Below are 17710 nucleotides of genomic sequence, written 5' to 3'. Positions count from 1 at the left end.
AACCGCAGCAATGCAGGACCCGAGCCACATCTGCGACCTACCCCACAGCTCAGGGCAATGCCGGATCCTTAACCCACTGAGCAAGGCCAGGGGTCGAACCAACAACCTCATGGTTCCTAGTTGGATTGGTTAACCACTGAGCCATGATGGGAACTCCTAAAGGAATAATTATTTAGAACTCTTACCAAAATGCATCATTCCACACAATACTGTGTAATAATTAACTATTTAAATTTAGTACACTAGAGGCCAATGAACCTAATTATCAAAATAGTTAATTTTTATTTTTCTTTACACACAGTAGATGCTTTGTACATACTATGTATGCAGTATAACAAGGTGTTTTATTAAAGCACACAAACATAGTCCACATCAGCATGGACTAACATTTTCTACTCCTAGTCTTTATCTCAGTAACTGACAAGTGACACTGGGCTACTGTAGCTACTATCATCAAAATATTCTTGACCTAATGGTCCAAACATAAATGCCTCTAAACATAAATACCTCTAAATAATGATACTTTAACAATACTCTAAAACACATATTTCCTTTTGGAACTTTGGTGTCTGGATAAAATGAAGATTATCTCATACTGTTTATTAATACCCCTTAATAGTCTATAATGAAGACAAAATACGAGAAAAAATCTTAGCTTGATGGAAAAACAATTATTCTGCTAACTGTTCTCATGGTAATAATATATTTAAAGAAAATAAACAAAATCATTGGCTTCAAGGTCAAGCATTTTTGTTCTGCCATACCTGCAGCATATGGAAGTTCCTGGGCCAGGGAATCCTAGCTGCAGCTGCAACCTATGCCACACCTGTGGCAATGCTGGATCCTTAACCTGCTGTGCCACAGTGGGAACTCCCAAGGTCAAGAATATCTGGATTTTTAAATCCTAGTCCTAATCAGTGACTTACACAATTTCTGAACTTTAGTTTTCTAGTATGGAAGACACTGAAATACTAACTTCTAGGGTTGTTGTGAACATCAAAAAAATTATGCCTAACAAGTTTTTTTGGGGGTTTTGTTTGTTTTTTTGTTTCGTTTTGTTTTTTTGTCTTTTCTAGGGCTGCACTTGAGGCACATGGAGATTCCCAGGCTAGGGGTCTGATCCAAGCTGTAGCTGCTGACCTACGCCACAGCCGCAGCAACGCAGGATCTGAGCTAATCTGCAACCGACACCACAGCTCATAGCAATGCCGGATCCTTAACACATTGAGCAAGGCCAGGGATCAAACCGGCAACCTCATGGCTCCTAGTCAGATTCATTAACCATTGAGCCATGACAGGAACTCCAACCTAACAAGTTTTAAATGTTCAACATAGTTCATACACCTTAATAATTCTCAGAGTGTGTTCAGTGTGGGAATATCCATAGCAAAAATAAACAGTAACACAAAGTCAGGATTCATGGCCAAATGAAACTATTTATTATTTTTTTAAATAAACATTGTTTCTCCCTTTAAAAAAAACCCTAGAATTTAAATATTTCCAATGCCATCACATAGAAGTCTGTATACATTATTTACATCTCTCAATTAAAACATATTGCAGATTTTCTAACATTCAGTATCCCCTGTTAAAACAAAAATGATGAAGTGTGATCAATAATAATTACAATTCGAGTCATCTCGGCACAGTTTACAATGTAGCGCCCATGTTGCATCTCATGTCTCAGACCATTTTTCCCTCTTTCAGCTACTCTGATATAGCGGGAAGCTGTCTGTCTCCATAAGAGCAGGAGCCTGTCTTTACTCGTCCTCCACAGCACGTGGCCAGTGTGAACTCGGCCTCACGCTTCCGTTTACGGCACTGGCAGTATTCTTCAGGTTTTGTCCTCAGAAATGATTCTACTAAAACCTGAAGTAGTCCCATGTATACTGTATTCTCTCTCAACCTAGATTTCATGATGCTGTTTCTAGATAATTTTAAGTTGTAATGTATAGGAAAAGTTCAAATGAAAGAAAAGTTAAGTTTTCCTTACAAGCTTGGTGCCCTGACCACCCTAGTTATGTGTGTACAAAAATAACAAATACAATTTAGTGCCTGTAAAAAAAAACCACTTCCCCTAAAAATAGTTATCTCTGCAGAGTAGTTTTAAGGAGAAAAGTGTTCTTAGAATGAAAATGCGCCAATCTATTTTACAACCTGCACAATTAAGTAAACGAAATAAAAATGAAAACATGTGCAAACCTCTAAGAAACACACAATTAAGAATATATAACAAATTAAATATTAATAAAAAATTTAAACATATCACTAATAACCTTAGCTTCAGTGACACAGCTTAAAGGAAGCTGTCAACTGACACAAACCAAAAATGCTTTTGTAAGTTATATCTTTCCAACACTTCAGCTGCAACCTATGTATTGACAACAATTACTTTACAATCACTAACAGTGAGGACCTACATAATCAACCTGTTTTATTTTCCACCTATTGGGGGGATGGGAGGTTGGGGGGAGGGAGAGGTCGGGAAAGTCATTACTGAAAGGAAGTAATTTATGGAGAAGGAGATGACAGGTAAATATACAGCTTGGAAAGGCTAGGGATTTCACTATCTTTGAGAATTCTTCAATTTTTCTATTATATGCAGAAAAGGAAATCCATATCACACTTGCAAAACTGAGAATACTCAGTATTTCAGTCTGTATTTTCTCTTTTGTCAAAATTTAAGTATCCGTTCAGCTACAAGTGGCGGACACAGAGCACAGTTTTACACCTTCAAAATGAATTTTTCTCTATGATAACCTCATTAGGAGAGCCTCAAAAATTCAAACTGTCTGCAGTCACAATTGTTACTACATCTTAAAATTAAATTTTTCCATTAAATCTTGAAATAGCTTTACCTCTAAACAGCTTAAACGGATAGCTGAAAAATAGTAATTCCTATGATAAAACTTAACATTATGACAAAACTCTGATATTTAAATTATTTTAGGAGTGGTCCTTAAAGTACAGATCTAGAGTAGTGTTTCTAGGAAATGGTATATTCTTTAATATCCCAGATAAGTTTTAAAATAAGTTTTCCTCTTGGTATGCAGTGACATTTTCAAATACACTTCTTGTCTATATCTTTTAAAAAAAGATTGAAAATGTTAAAGTTATAAATGACCTATGAAATGATTATACAATTTGAAATATTTTATCTGTGATACACAGACTTAAATTCAGCATAGTTAATATAAAAGTTATTCTAATTTCTTTGTACAATGATCTCCAGTATTTAAATTCAAATTGTTCATTTGAGTAAAAATAAGTTTAAAAAAAAAAGGATGGAGATAAAAGGCTGTTTTTTTAAGCTACTTCTATCTTAAATATTGGATCCATTAATTTTTTTTAAATTACCCCTTCAATCAAAACTACCCTACAGCAGTCAAAATATAATCCAAAAGTTATCAGGGAAAGGAACCAAAATTAGAAAATAAGAAAAAGACTTTGATTTTTTTAAATTATTAAATATAGCTGTAAGATAAACTATATTTAAAAAATAAAATAAAATAACACATCCAAATGATACTGTCTACTTCAAAGTAGTCACATCAGGAAACTATTCCTTTATTAAATGATGCTACAGGAATTCCCTTGTGGCTCAGCAAGTTAAAGATCTGGCTTGTCACTGCTGAGGCGCAGGTTCCATCCATGGCTATGGAACTTCATGCCGCTGGTATGGTCAAAAAAAAGATGTTACAAATCAATGCTCAAAACATTCTTTTCTGCAAATTCAGAGCCTATGGCATATTCTTTTGAACTTCTTTAATAGTTTAGTTCTAAGAAAACAACCAAAGTCATTTTGATGAATAATCTAGGTCATTATTTTATTTCATTTTTTGGCTTTTGTCTTTTTAGGCCACAACCACGGCATATGGAGGTTCCCAGGCTAGGGGATGAATAGGAGCTGTAGCTGCCAGTCTACGCCACAGACACAGCAACATGGGATCCAAGCCGTATCTGAAACCTATACCACAGCTCACAGCAACGCCAGATCCTCAACCCACTGAGCAAGGCCAGGGATCGAGCCTGCATCCTCATGGATAATAGATTTGTTTCCACCGAGCCATGACGGGAACTCCAATGATATAGGTCAGATTAAGCTTCCAGAGAAATTTTTCAGTGCAACTAAAATGATGAAATAGATTTTCTTGCATAGTCACCCACTGATTCTCAAGCATCTCTGAAAGCATCCCAGGAACATCAAACCTTTGCGGCACAGCTGGAATAAGTAGTGCTCCCAAAGAAACCACTCTGAAGATCACTTCTCAATTGGATGTTTAAGGTATGACAAATTTATTTTAAAAGAAAGTCCTACAACTTAATAATTGTATCTCACATATGTTACCATTTCAGTGGTTAGTAAAACCTCTCTTGGAGAGGGTGTAGACAAAGGTATAAAAGAAGTCTGTCGTTTTTCTATTTTCCCATAAGCAAGGAAAATGCTAATACATAAAATGGAGTGCGGTGATCATGTGTAAAATATAAATATCCACATTATCTGTAATTCCTGAATATAAGAGATTATAGTGTTTTATCTTTCCTGATAAGCCAGGCAGAAACTCAGGTTTCAACATACTTATTATACACTAAATATGTCCTTTCCTACCTAATTTTATGTTCACCATTTAGCATTTACAAATGACAAAGGTAGGAAGAGATAGTAATCTAAAAATCTTTCAATTTAAGATAAAATGACCTCCAAAGCCTCTACCAGCTAACACATACTTACTATTTCAGTGCAGCCTGATGCTATGGTTTTTATGGGAAACAGAATAATCAAGCCAGCAGATAAAAGCCAGTAGCACCATCTACAGCCAATGAAAAGATTTTCACTCTTTCTATAATTAATTTCTCTCTACACCCATTACTCCATCATTTCAATTCCTAAAACATGCTTCACATCAACACTTAACCAAAGCATTGTGACAATAAAACTATGTTAACTTACTACTTTATATTCCATGCTTTCACCAGTGGATGAGAAAACCAGTTCTACTTTATATCTCTGCATGAAGAGCAGGGGGGTGGGGAGGGGATGACCATTATCCTGGTTATTTATAATTAAGAGATGTAGAAAGAATCCAATAGACTTTTTTTTTTTTTTGTCTTCTGTCTTTTTAGGGCCATGCCCATGGCATATGGAGGTTCCCAGGCTAGGGGTCTAATCGGAGCTGCAGCTGCTGACCTACACCACAGCTCATGGCAACGCCGGATCCTTAACCCACTGAGCAAGGCCAAGGATCAAACCCACCACCTCATGGTTCCTAGTCAGATTCGTTTCCGCCGTGCCATGACAGGAACTCCTCCAATAGACATTTATAAGCAAACTCTAATGCAAAACTAAGATTTTTGATCCTTATTTTATAAAAGGCATTTTACTAACACCTGCTCACAGGAACCAACTGAAGCAAAGCAACTTTTTACTCTATCAGTTATTTCTCACGTGCTCTGGTGTTTCCTTACTTGCAGCCATGTAACACTGTGTACAATGCCAGGCCTCTCCCTGGGAGAATGTCTCTACTTTGTTACTACCGTATATACACAAACATATCTCCTTACTTCCCAATACCTCTGTTTAAAGGAATATTTAGAAGCAGGCACCTGAGATTCTGGCACAGTGACAAGAAACTTCTATCTACAAAGAGTGGAAAAGAAAGCGCTATGACTAAACCTTAATTTAAAATAATTTTAATTAACATTGGTACAGTGTACTACTGTATAAGGCTTAAATAAACAAAAACAATTTTTCACTTTTCTCTCCACACTTGGCTATTGCAACCCCTCTGTTACTAGGTTGGTATGAAGTCAAATAAAGTATATGGAAGACTACTGGAATAGTTACATGCTTCACTTTGCTAAGTAGACAGGACCCCAAATCACTAAACACCAAAATTCATTTCTGAATCAACTCACAGTGGCTGAATTATATATCTGAATACTAAAAGATTTCTTCTAAGGAAATCAGCTAGTTCTCACTGCAGTTTACAAATAAGTATTACCAATGAATGTCCAACATATTTGCCTCTACTAGGCTCTCCTTTTACTTCCCCCATTCGTACTTGGAGACTGATTGCGAGAAATGAAATGGAGAAAAAGGCAGTTCCTAGTGATCATAATTATAACGGCATTAAACTGTATCACTAATCTACTTGCTAATGGCCAAAACAAATTGATTTCATTCTAGATTTTCTACTATGTTTTTAGTCTATACAATTTCAGAGCAAGATTTCTATTCTACAAGGAAAAAGGCATACATTTCTTAGTGAAGGAAGAATATATACTTCTAACAGAAGGAAACATTTACCAGATATGACAAAATTAAAACTGGAAGTCTAAAAAGGATATTTCTCAAGAATAGAACTGAGGTGGAAAATGTTAATGTTTTAAAAAATTAAGTTTCTGAATTTTTTACTTATGGGAATAGTTTGCTAGAATGTCATAAAAAAAGTAAAAGTTAATAACTACTAATTTAGCACTTTCATTGTTTGATACCGCCATAAAGAGAAAGATTTCCTTTCACAGTGGAAAAAATCAGAAGTCAGAATGCTTCAAGTTGGGCTTATAATAAGCAAAGAAGGTACTGCATCATTTTAAAATGACAGGCAAACACCAGCTCCATTCACTGAATGGAAATGCTGAAAAGTGATCAATTTCCCCAAATAGTTCTTAAATTCAAAGTTTAAGTCTATATCTAAAATTAATAATTTATTTTTAACTTCTCATGGAAGTTCATTTCTAAAAGGAGAGTCTCTAAGACTGTGTTTATAAGATATTGATTAAAATCTTCATGCCATTCAAGGGTTTTGAGACAAGACTTTCTTGAACTTGACTCCCCATACTTAACACCCCATACAAACTAACCCCCCCACCCCCAACCAAACACACACTCCTATCCCCTCCTCTTCAAAGTAGAAGGGGATTCTGCAGACTTATGGCTCATTTGGCAATTGCTAAGAAACCTCACAGTTCAGCATCACCTCTGAAGATGGCAAGCCTATATATAACCTGAATTTTTACACCTACAGTGCAGTTAACATGTAGAAAGAAGCCAAAATGTAAAAGGTATTACATTTCAACATCTTCAAGTTTCAATATCACAGATATCAAGAGATGGAAAAGACCTGCTTGTAGAACTTTAAGCATCTGTTGAACAGAACTACTATCAATATCAAAAATAATTAAGAAATACTAATTTTTTGTGCTCTACATGCAAACCTTTACAAACTGTGTTTCTTTAATGTTGTAAAAGCTGGAGATCACCAATTTAGGTAAGCTATGGCTTTTATCAATAGGTATTTTAAAACATGCACCAGTAAGTGCCCTGGAGAGTAATCCTAATATTGTTTCAAGCCCTGTTCAGTTCCATGTCTGTGCTTTGCACCTCAGAAGTGAGCCTGCCAAGGCACTTAAAAACATAACATTTTTGGGGACTTCAAAAATCAGCCACAATTTACACAATGGAGAACCGCCATCCATCAGCAGTCCAATTAATAAGCATTTTCTCTCTGCCTCTAATATTATCAAAAATTCCCCAAATTAAAAAAAAAAAATACTGTATGCCACTAAGACAAAATTTACCCTATCAAGTGTACGGAGAATGGTTCTTGGCTTCCTCTAGCAATAGGATATGGTTTCATTTATTCAGAATAAAGAAAAAGGAACCCAAACAAGCCCCCCAAACCTAAGACAAAAGCAACCAAGATAAATATAAACAAAATCCAAATGCACTCCACACAGCCTCATTTAAGGAACAATTTGCGCAAGTCTGCATCCTTTTATCTGTCCTTTGAAGTGAGTTTTTCAATCAGTTCTTGGAGGGGTGCAAGTTCTCTTCTATCAATAAGGTTGAATTCCTATGCATGACAAAGGCAGAAGAAAGAGCAAAAACATATTATTTACATCTCATTCCAAAACAGATTCCTATTAACATTTGTTAGAAATTAGCTTTTGAAATAAACAAAAGTCAAATCTTTTTTCAAAAAAATTTTTTTCTATTCCCTAGTTCTGTGTTTTAGGCAAATTAGTTAACCACTTCTGATGTATGTTTTACATCTTTAATAATATTAGGGTAATAAATCCTCCTACATCATAAGGTTATTGTGGGATCTAAATGTGATACTATGTGTTAACCACTTGATGTAATCCCTGGTTCAAAGTAAATGCTCAGTAAATGGGAATTGCTGCTTCCTATTGAAAGGAGTACAGTCAACCTAGTAGGGACCAAAAAAATCTAGTATCTCAGGCAAATTTCAGCATTATATGAAGAATAAAGGAGTTAGTTCAGCATAGCTGCAAGCTACCATAAGATGTGGTATGAGAATGACATGAATAATGTGGAGTCCACAAATGATAAATAAAATCCTGTAAAGAATAGGAAAGCCTGGATTTATTTGTGCTTCTGCACCACTGTCATTCTGAAATTCAATTCTGAATAGATTTCCCCTGAATAGTAAGTTATAAGCCTAATAAATACAGGCTGTCAATACTTCTGACCTTTCGATATTGTCACAATGGGGCATTCAGAGCTACTAATCTCATTGATTTATTAGCATCCATCATGTGCCAAGTACTATAGTAAGTACAGGGGAAAATAAGGCATATTTAATAGCAAGCCTACCACTAAGATTTGGGGCATCCAGAATTCCCACTGCAGCTCAGGAGTGGTGAACCTGACTAATATCCTAGCCTTGCTCAGTGGGTTGAAGCTGTGGTGTGGCTGTGAGCTGTGGTGTAGGTCACAGATGTGGCTTGATCCAGCAATGCTGTGGCTGTGGTGTAGGCTGACAGCCTTAGCTCTGATTCGACCACTAGCCTGGGAACTTCCATATGCCACAAGTGCAGCCCTAAAAACCAAAAAAAAAAAAAAAAAAGATTTGTAGTATCTGGACCAATAACACAAATGGATGTATATCATGTGACTAAATTATAATATTTTACATTAAACTAATTTATTGTTATATATGTTCAATGCTCCTACCTTGACAAAAACACTTTCATAGTAGCCAGGAAAGCAGATTCAAATTTAGAATTTTAGATTCCTCAGGATTCTGTACTGGAAGGTAGTAACATGAGGAGAGACAGGCCCTGGTCCCTAGTAAACTTACCTACCCTATCAAACCCCAGCTCCATCCTGTACTTCAGAGGGTTTCACATGAAGGAATATGGACACACTGATTAGCTTATAAAGGCACTGTCCTCAGACACTCATGAAGAGCTGCCATCTGGTTATCCTTTGGGTCCAGAGACATGACCTTCCTTTAAAAGCTGGACCAAAGGAAAAGATCCATGCAAACCCAGGAATACACTTAGGACCATGTCAGCAGGAGATTCTGCATCTCAGGTGCCCAAGCACCTATGGGAAGGGATCTAGCTGGGTATGTTCTTAGCCCTGTGGATTCCTCCTTCTGTAGTGATAAGTACCACTGGAGAAGGGCCAGAGCAAAACCTCTCAACTGGGAGGCCCGGGGCAGAAGCCACTCTCATTCAAATAAGAGGTGACACTGAATAATTAATAGACCCACCTTTTTTTTTTTTTTTTGCTTTTTAGGGCTCCTCCCATGGCATATGTAAGTTCCCAGGCTAGGAGTCGAATCGGAGCTACAGCTGCCAGCCTACGCCACAGCCACAGCAATTCGGGATCCAAGCCAAGTCTGCGACCTACACCACAGCTCATGGCAATACCAGATCCTTAACCCACTGAGCGAGGCCAGGGATCGAACCCACTTCCTCATGGATACTAGTAGGGTTTGTTACCCCGAAGCACAACAGGAACTCCCTAGACCCAATTTAAGAAGGTGACAGTGTCCTGCGATGTAACTAGGCTCAGCTGTGGTAAATGCCACATACACGGTACAGTAAGATAAAAATGCCACATACCATCTCTTACTATTGGCTAGGTGTTCTTTAAGATCACACGGTACAGTAAGATAAAATCTTCTGGTGGCAGAATATCCTCTCCCAAACCACTAAAACCTCAAGCAAACATGTTCTGCCTAAACCGCAGCATAGATGCAAATTTTAGGATAACACTTTCTTTGCTTCTACTGGTGTCCGCAGAAGGAATACACTGTAAAATAACTGCCCAAAGCAACAGTTTTGGCAAGTTATTAGATCCTAAAATTTGTTTACATAGGTGAAATTAAGACACAAAACATGGAGTTCCCATCATGGCTCAGTGGCAATGAACCCAAGTAGGATCCATGAGAATTCGGGTTCAATCTCTGTCCTCAGCTCAGTGGGTTAAGGATCCGGCGTTGCTATGAGTTGTGGAGTAGATCACAGACGAGGCTCAGATCCTGTGATGCTGTGGCTGTGGTATAGGCCGGCAGCTGCAGCTCCAATTCGACCCCTGGCCTGGGAACTTTCATATGCCTTGGGTATAGCCCTAAAAAGCAAAACAAAGAGATACAGAATGTGTGCCCTCAGTGTACAGAGGGAAAATAAACACGTTCTTCTTTATGGAGGGGGCTGTGGGGAAGGCATTTATAAGTTCATGTCCACAGCTACACAAAAACAACACGGATCTCAGCCTTGGACTTTTGCCTACCATCTCCCTTCTCTAACCACCACTGAAAAATGGCTGGTCAGCTTATGCACGTCTATCTCTTTTTCATTCCTGCCTGTCAGTTCTCTAATTATTATAGCAGGGCAAGAACAGCCTCACTCCTCTTAGTCTACATCCCTAAGGCCAATTCTCTGAGAACTAAAGAGAGAAAGAGGAGGAGGTCAACTGAGGAGTCAGATTAAAGATTAATGGACCTCTGAAGTATCAACACTCTTTGGGACATTCCTCCCCCTTTGGAATAACAGCCCCTAATGCAAAAATTACTCAGAAAATGGTTTTTAAAAGGAGGGGGAAAAGGTATGATATTTAAAGTCCATTTCCATGTCAGAGTTTGCTGAAAAAATATCCAGAGTGGAAAGATCCAGGAATTGAGGGTTAAGAGGAATAGGAGAAGTGCTCAGAGACCAAGTTCATCTATATGTCCACCAAATTAGCCAGGTTCCTTACTCAGCTCCTCCATTACGATCTGTTAATTGAACCAAATCCCAGGTAAGACCTCTCAGATTCACTGTAGGCTTGCAATGGAATTCAGACACTGAAGACCAGTGGCAAGTATTAAGGAGGATGAAGACTAGCGAGACAGGGCAAATTTTATCCCGACAGTACGGATGCAGTATTCACTCATAACTCTGTACATAACTGCCTTTACTGAGCAAAAACGACCTCCTTATCCAACTTACCTGGACAAAAAAAATAAAGTGCTTGAAAGATGTATTGAGATGCGCTTCCTCCTGAAGTTGGATCACAGGGTCAAAATGCTGATGATAAATGTGAGCATAAACCCTAAAGAGGCGTTTGAGTATAGTTTTTGCCACAGACATGAAATTCTTCGGGAATGGGACACCTAGTAAATAGATAAACAACCCTCTCTATTAACAAGAAGAGAACAAGGCAGTATCAGTTAGTTAGCAAATGGAAACATAACTTACCAAGACAAGGCTGAAAAGAAGTACTGATGAATTACTACTGATATACCCACTGTACTTTTCAGAAGCTCTCAACATATCATGAATGAAACTAAACTTCAATGCTTCTATAGAATAAGAACTTGTCTTCAATTTAGCCCTTTGGCCTCTAACACACCACCATTTTACCAAAACGAGGCAAATGCCTAAGATGGTAATGGAGCTAAAACACATACTCTGATCCTCAGAGTTCTTATGCTGAACACAAAATCACCATGTTCAGTTTTGTTTAAAATGCCTGTGATAGGAGTTCCCATTGTGGCACAGAGGGAAAGAATCCGACTAGGAACAATGAAGTTGCAGGTTTGATCCCTGGCCTCGCTCAGTGAATAAAGGATCCGGCATTGCCCTGAGTGTGGTGTAGGTTGAAGACGTAGCTCAGATCTGGCGTTGCTGTGGCTGTGGTGTGGGCTGGCAGCTGTAGCTCCGATTAGACTCCTGGCCTGGGAACCTCCATATGCCGGTGTGGCCCTAAAAAAAAAAGAGATGTATCTTTAAAAAATAAAATAAAATGCCTGTGATATATTTTCACATTTTTTCTACACAAATTATTTCTTTACTACTGCAGGTCTACATGTATCATGAAATCAGCTGTGGTCTCTGCTCAATTAGAGATACTTATTTCATGAATTAGAGCACTTTTACAGCATTAAATAAATAGAAAACTAGAAAAATACAAAATTCTACATCCTTTGTTAAACTGACCACATGAACCAGGTTGGCAAAACCTAAGCCAAATACTGGTCCTACTGGGTTCAATATCACCACAGTGCCTACTGCACATTTAAAAATATCACAGGTCACAAGAAGACGTAAACAAACCAAAATAAAGGGACATTATATAAAACAGTATGCCAGAGTTCCCATAGTGGCTCAGTGTCTAACGAACCCAACTAGTATCCATGAGGATTCAGATTCAACCCCTGGCCTTGCTCAGTAGGTTAAGGATCCAGCATTGCCATGAGCTATGGTGTAGATCAAAGACGGGGCTCAGATTCCGAGTTGCTGTGGCTGTGGTGTAGGCTGGTAGCTGCAGCTCTGATACCACCCCTAGCCTGGGAACCTCCATGTGCTGGGGGTGTGGCCCTAAAAAGACAAAAGACAAAAAAACCCAAAAAAACAGTATGCCTACACTCTTCAAATATGACACTATCATGAGTTCCCTGGTGGTCTAGTGGTTAAGACTTGACACTTTCATCTCTGCAGCCCAGGTATAATTCCTGGTCTGGGAACTGAGATCCCACATCAAGCTGCTGCATACCATGGCCAAAAAAAAAAAAGTCAGTGTTATGAAAGACTAAAAAAGACTCAAGTACATATATTTTGCATTAAAGAGGCTAAAGAGACACAACACTGAATGAAAACAAATGCCAAAGACTTTCTTATGCTTTAAAGGATATGACTGGGAAATTTTGAAAAACTGGAAAAATTAGACAAGAGTATTGTATCGGTGTTAATCTCCTGGTTTGACAATTTTCCTGTGATTTTCTAGGGAAATACACATTGAAGCACATATAGATAAAGAAAGGGGTTTCATCTATGCAACTTACTCTCACAGACAGACTGTGAGGAGGGGAGAAGAGAGGGAGAGAGAGCAAATGTGTTAAAATGTTGGCAACTAAAGAACTCAGAAGAAGGAAATAGAGGGATGCTGTGCATGATTCTTACAAATTTTCTAAGTCTGAAATTGATTAAAATAAAAAGTTAGGAGTTCCCGTCGTGGCGCAGTGGTTAATGAACCCGACTAGGAACCATGAGGTTGCAGGTTCTGTCCCTGGCCTTGCTCAGTGGGTTAAGGATCCAGCGTTGCCATGAGCTGTGGTGCAGGTCACAGACAAAATCGGATCTGGCATTGCTGTGGCTCTGGCGTAGGCTGGCGGCTACAGCTCCGATTAGCCCCTTAGCCTGGGAACCTGCATATGCTGAGGGAGCAGCCCTGGAAATGGCAAAAAAAACCCAGTTAATAACAGCAACTATTTACACTGCTGTCTCCTGCTATCTCCTCTACCACATCCTTCTCTCCAAAACTAAAAAAGCATAAAGTATAGTCAAAAAGTTGAAAAAGGAATTCCCGTCGTGGTCAGTGGTTAACGAATCCGACTAGGAACCATGAGGTTTCGGGTTCAGTCCCTGGCCTTGCTCAGTGGGTGAAGGTTGGGCATTGCCGTGAGCTGTGGTGTATGTTGCAGACGCAGCTCGGATCCCGCGTTGCTGTGGCTCTGGCGTGGGCCGGTGGCTACAGCTCCGATTAGACCCCTAGCCTGGGAACCTCCATATGCCACGGAAGCGGCCATCGAAAAGGCAAAAAGACAAAAAAAAAAAAAAAAAAAAAAAAAAAGTTGAAAAAGAGCAAATTCTTAAGTTTTTTAGGAAACACAGTTGTAAGGAGTTAATACACAGTAAAATCATATAAACTATCTAAATGTAAACAATTTCCACTTGAAAGGTCAGCCCTTCCTAAGGTCAGCAAATAAAAAAAAGCAAAAGTCACTCAGCTGATAACAGAGCAAGTCTTCAAATCTTGTTTTCTTCTCACCTAGTTTGATCTCACAGTCTATTAAGGTTCACACTGTGGGTCTCTTTGCCACAAATATAATTGGTTTTAAGCCATATAAATTGGTTTTAAAGCCATATAAATTCCCTTCCTAAAAAAGAAATGGATATGACTGCGGCAAATAATACCACCTACCTACCAAATGTCCAGTCTCTTTTTTTTCCCTAACACAGGCCAGATTTGCTCTATCCGAGATACACTGATCTTAACTGTTTAAAATTATGAGGAGGAGTTCCTGTTGTGGCTCAGTGGAAATGAATCCGACTAGTAACCATGAGGTTGCAGATTCAATTCCTGGCCTCGCTCAGTAGGTTAAGGATCGGCATTGCCATGAGTTGTACTGTAAGTCACAGATGCGGCTTGAATTCTGTGTTGCTATGGCTGTGGTGTAGGCTGGCGGCTATAGCTCTGATTTGAACCCTAGCCTGGGAATTTCCATATGCCGTGGGTGCGGCCCTAAAAAGCAAATAATAATAATAATAATAAAATAAAATTATAAGGAGGCCGTGAGCTGTGGTGTAGGTCACAGATGTGACTCAGATCTGGCATTGCTGTGGCTGTGATGTAGGCCGGCAGCTACAACTCCAATTTGACTCATAGTTGGGAACCTCCATATACCGCAGGTAGGGCCCTAAAAAGACAAAAAAAGAAAAAATAAAATAAAATTATAATGAGGTTTACCTTAATGTTCCTAATAAATTTGGTATGAAAAAGAAACTTTTATGTATATAAGACTAGAAATATTTTGATAGGTATGGTAATCTAAGATGGTTGTTGGAATACAGAGCAAATAAGCCTTAAAAACAAGAGAAATTAGATAAATGATGATGGGTCGCAGTTATACAAAACAATTATACCAATTTTTGACGGAAATAATGTCTCATCATCCAACTGGTCCTGAACCCACGTCATCAGATAATCAATATACTTTGGTGCAGAGCACTTAATAGGCTTCTTTATGTTTGTTCCATCTGCCCAATGATATTCATATCTGCATTGGAAACATAAAAAGCACACAGAATATCAGTATATACCTATGCATAACGTGCATATTTTTTATATTACATATGTATGTTTATTGTGAATGTATTCAGGACATATTTTAAATAATCTCCTCCAAAGAAGGATTTTTTGCCTTTAGTACTTCAATTCAGCATTGTTTTTCCTTTTTTTTTTTTTTTTCTTTCTTTTTAGGGCCTCACCTGTGGTGTAGGGAAGTTCCCAGGCTAGAGGCTAAATCAGACCTGCAGCTGTCAGCCTACACCACAGCACAGCAATGCCAGATCCAAGCCACATCTGTGACCTACACCACAGTTCATGGCAATGTCAGGTCCGTAACCCACTGAGCGAGGCCAGGGATCAAGCCAACAAACTCATGGATACTGGTTGGGTTCTTAACCGGTGCAGCTACAAGAGGAACACCAAATTTAGCATTTTAAAATTACTATTGGACTATTTTGCATTTATCAGGATCCAAACTAAGCAGATCCTACCAAACTCATTTTTTGTGAGCTTTCCTTCATCTATAGCATTTATATTTTAGAATAACACACATTAATAAATTTTCATTAATTTTCATTACTTCTCACATCTATAATAACCATAGTTAATCTTTACAACTATTTTCTTCCTCAAAAAACATTTATCCTTAAGCACTACAATTCTTTTTAACTTGAGGCTTTAAGTTTTGGGTTAAGGAGAGACAATGACACAGAAATGCCAAAGTAAGATGAAGGAAGAAGAGAATGGTTCAATATTTGAGTATATTTGGTTGAGGAAATAAACATGCCCTTTGAGAAAAACTGGCCACCCAAATAAAGATGCCTATAGTATCCAGGTATTAACAAGGCACTATCCTTTGGTACAATACATGTTTAATATGCACCTACCATGTGAGAAATACTGTGTCAAGGAATACTACCCTTGAATAAGGAACACTAATATGAAAGACACTTTATTCTCAAGGAACAAAGACTAATAGAAAAGACAGATTTGTTAAAAACTGTACAAAAGATCACTAATACAGTTAATTACATACACATGCACAAAACCTGATTTTAAAGATAAGGAATAAGCATGGAGCTGAAACTCCAATGTATACAAATGTCTAAACTGTACTAGCATTTAGTTTTTTAGTTTCCAACAGGTTACTTCTGCCACTTAGCCTCTCTCTTTTAATCAATTTTGTTTTTTTAATTGTGTCCCAGAGTTTGGACTGACAAAATGATAGGTGGGTAGCCTAGCAAAGGAGCTGAAAGAAAATATACTGGAAAAATACGAAAGGGTATTTCAAAAAATGAAAATTTCCTTGAGATAGGATAAATAAGGATGCCTTCTATTTCATCATAGCCTAAATTACATTTGAACAGTAAATCTTAAACAGGATATACCTGAACAAATATTCTGACAGCATACCTTACTGCCAACCCTGAGCAAGAGGGAGGAATGTCAAAAGCATACTTTGAAGGTCTCCAAGAGGAGATTCCCCAACATTTCTTGGCATCCTTTCCCACTATTAATCTTTCACAGTCAAGAAAGCTTCCCTACTATAAAACTAAAGTCTCAAGTGTGACTTAAGCCTATTCTTGTTTGATCCTCTTAGGAGAGAGAGAATATGAATGGTAGGACATTTAGCCATTATTACTTAGTCTTCACTTAAAGACAAGAACTTATCCATGTTTTCTCCCTATGTTAAGAAACCTTAACATTTTGCCTTTCTCTCACAATCATGTTTTTTATTTGGTTAATGATTCTTAGCTGTCTATATTCATTTTTATTTATTTATTTATTTTTGTCTTTTTGCCTTTTTCTAGGGCCACTCCCACGGCATATGGAGGTTCCCGGGCTAGGGGTCTAATCAGAGCTGTAGCTGCCGGCCTATGCCAGAGCAACAGCAACTCGGGATCCGAGCCATGTCTGCACCACAGCTCACGGCAACACTGGATCCTTAACCTGCTGAGCAAGGCCAGGGATGGAACCTGCAACCGCATGGTTCCTAGTCGGATTCGTTAACCACTGAGCCAAGACGGGAACTCCCCCACCAACCTTTTTATTCCACCTTTGACAGTCCACTGTTTTTGAAATTTATTTCCATCATGATGGTATGAAGTTATAAACTACAAATTCCACAATATTCATTTCTTGGTTAATGATAAAAATAAATAGTAACGTAGAAAGAACTCAAAAAAAATCTACCAAATTACCAACAGGTGGAGTCTAAACAGCAATTACCCAATAACCAATGGGTCACTGAAGAAATCAAAGAAGAAATCAAAAAATACCTGGAGACTAATGAAAATGAAGATATAATATCCAAAATAAATGGGGTGCAGCAAAAGCAGTTCTAAGAGGAGATTTTATAGCAATACAAGCCTTCCTCAGGAAATAAGAAAAACCTCAAATACTCTAAGCTCACACCCAAAGTACTAGAAAAATGAAACAAAATCCAAAGTTAGAACATGATATAATTAAATAGAAACCAAAAAAAAAAAAAAAAAAAAATAGAGTTCCCACTGTGGTGCAATGGGTGAAGAATCTTACCACAGCAGCTGAGGTCACTGAAGAGGCATGGGTTCAATCCCTGGCTCAAAGCAGTGGGATAAAGGATCCAGCATTACCACAGCT

General features: G+C 38.1%; 1 protein-coding gene across 4 annotated transcripts in view; it reads right to left on the bottom strand.

Moving 5' to 3' along the window:
• MOB1B (MOB kinase activator 1B) overlaps positions 1414-17710 on the bottom strand; it is a 54374-nt gene continuing 38077 nt past the window's right edge. For 3 of the 4 annotated variants that reach the window (XM_003129073.4, XM_021100593.1, XM_021100592.1), the window contains 3 exons: positions 14944-15077; positions 11248-11411; positions 1417-7856 (listed from right to left, as the gene is read on the bottom strand). In XM_003129073.4, the coding sequence (XP_003129121.1) occupies positions 7779-7856; positions 11248-11411; positions 14944-15077 (376 nt within the window). In that variant the 3' untranslated portion in view covers positions 1417-7778. Of the gene's footprint in view, positions 7857-11247; positions 11412-14943; positions 15078-17710 lie in introns of all 4 variants that reach the window. The other variant, XM_021100594.1, reaches the window with a different exon arrangement.

This window comes from Sus scrofa, chromosome 8, assembly GCF_000003025.6.
Source record: "Sus scrofa isolate TJ Tabasco breed Duroc chromosome 8, Sscrofa11.1, whole genome shotgun sequence".
Taxonomy (NCBI): domain Eukaryota; kingdom Metazoa; phylum Chordata; class Mammalia; order Artiodactyla; family Suidae; genus Sus; species Sus scrofa.
Note: the sequence above shows the minus strand (reverse complement) of the source record. Positions and strands in the feature narration are given on the sequence as shown.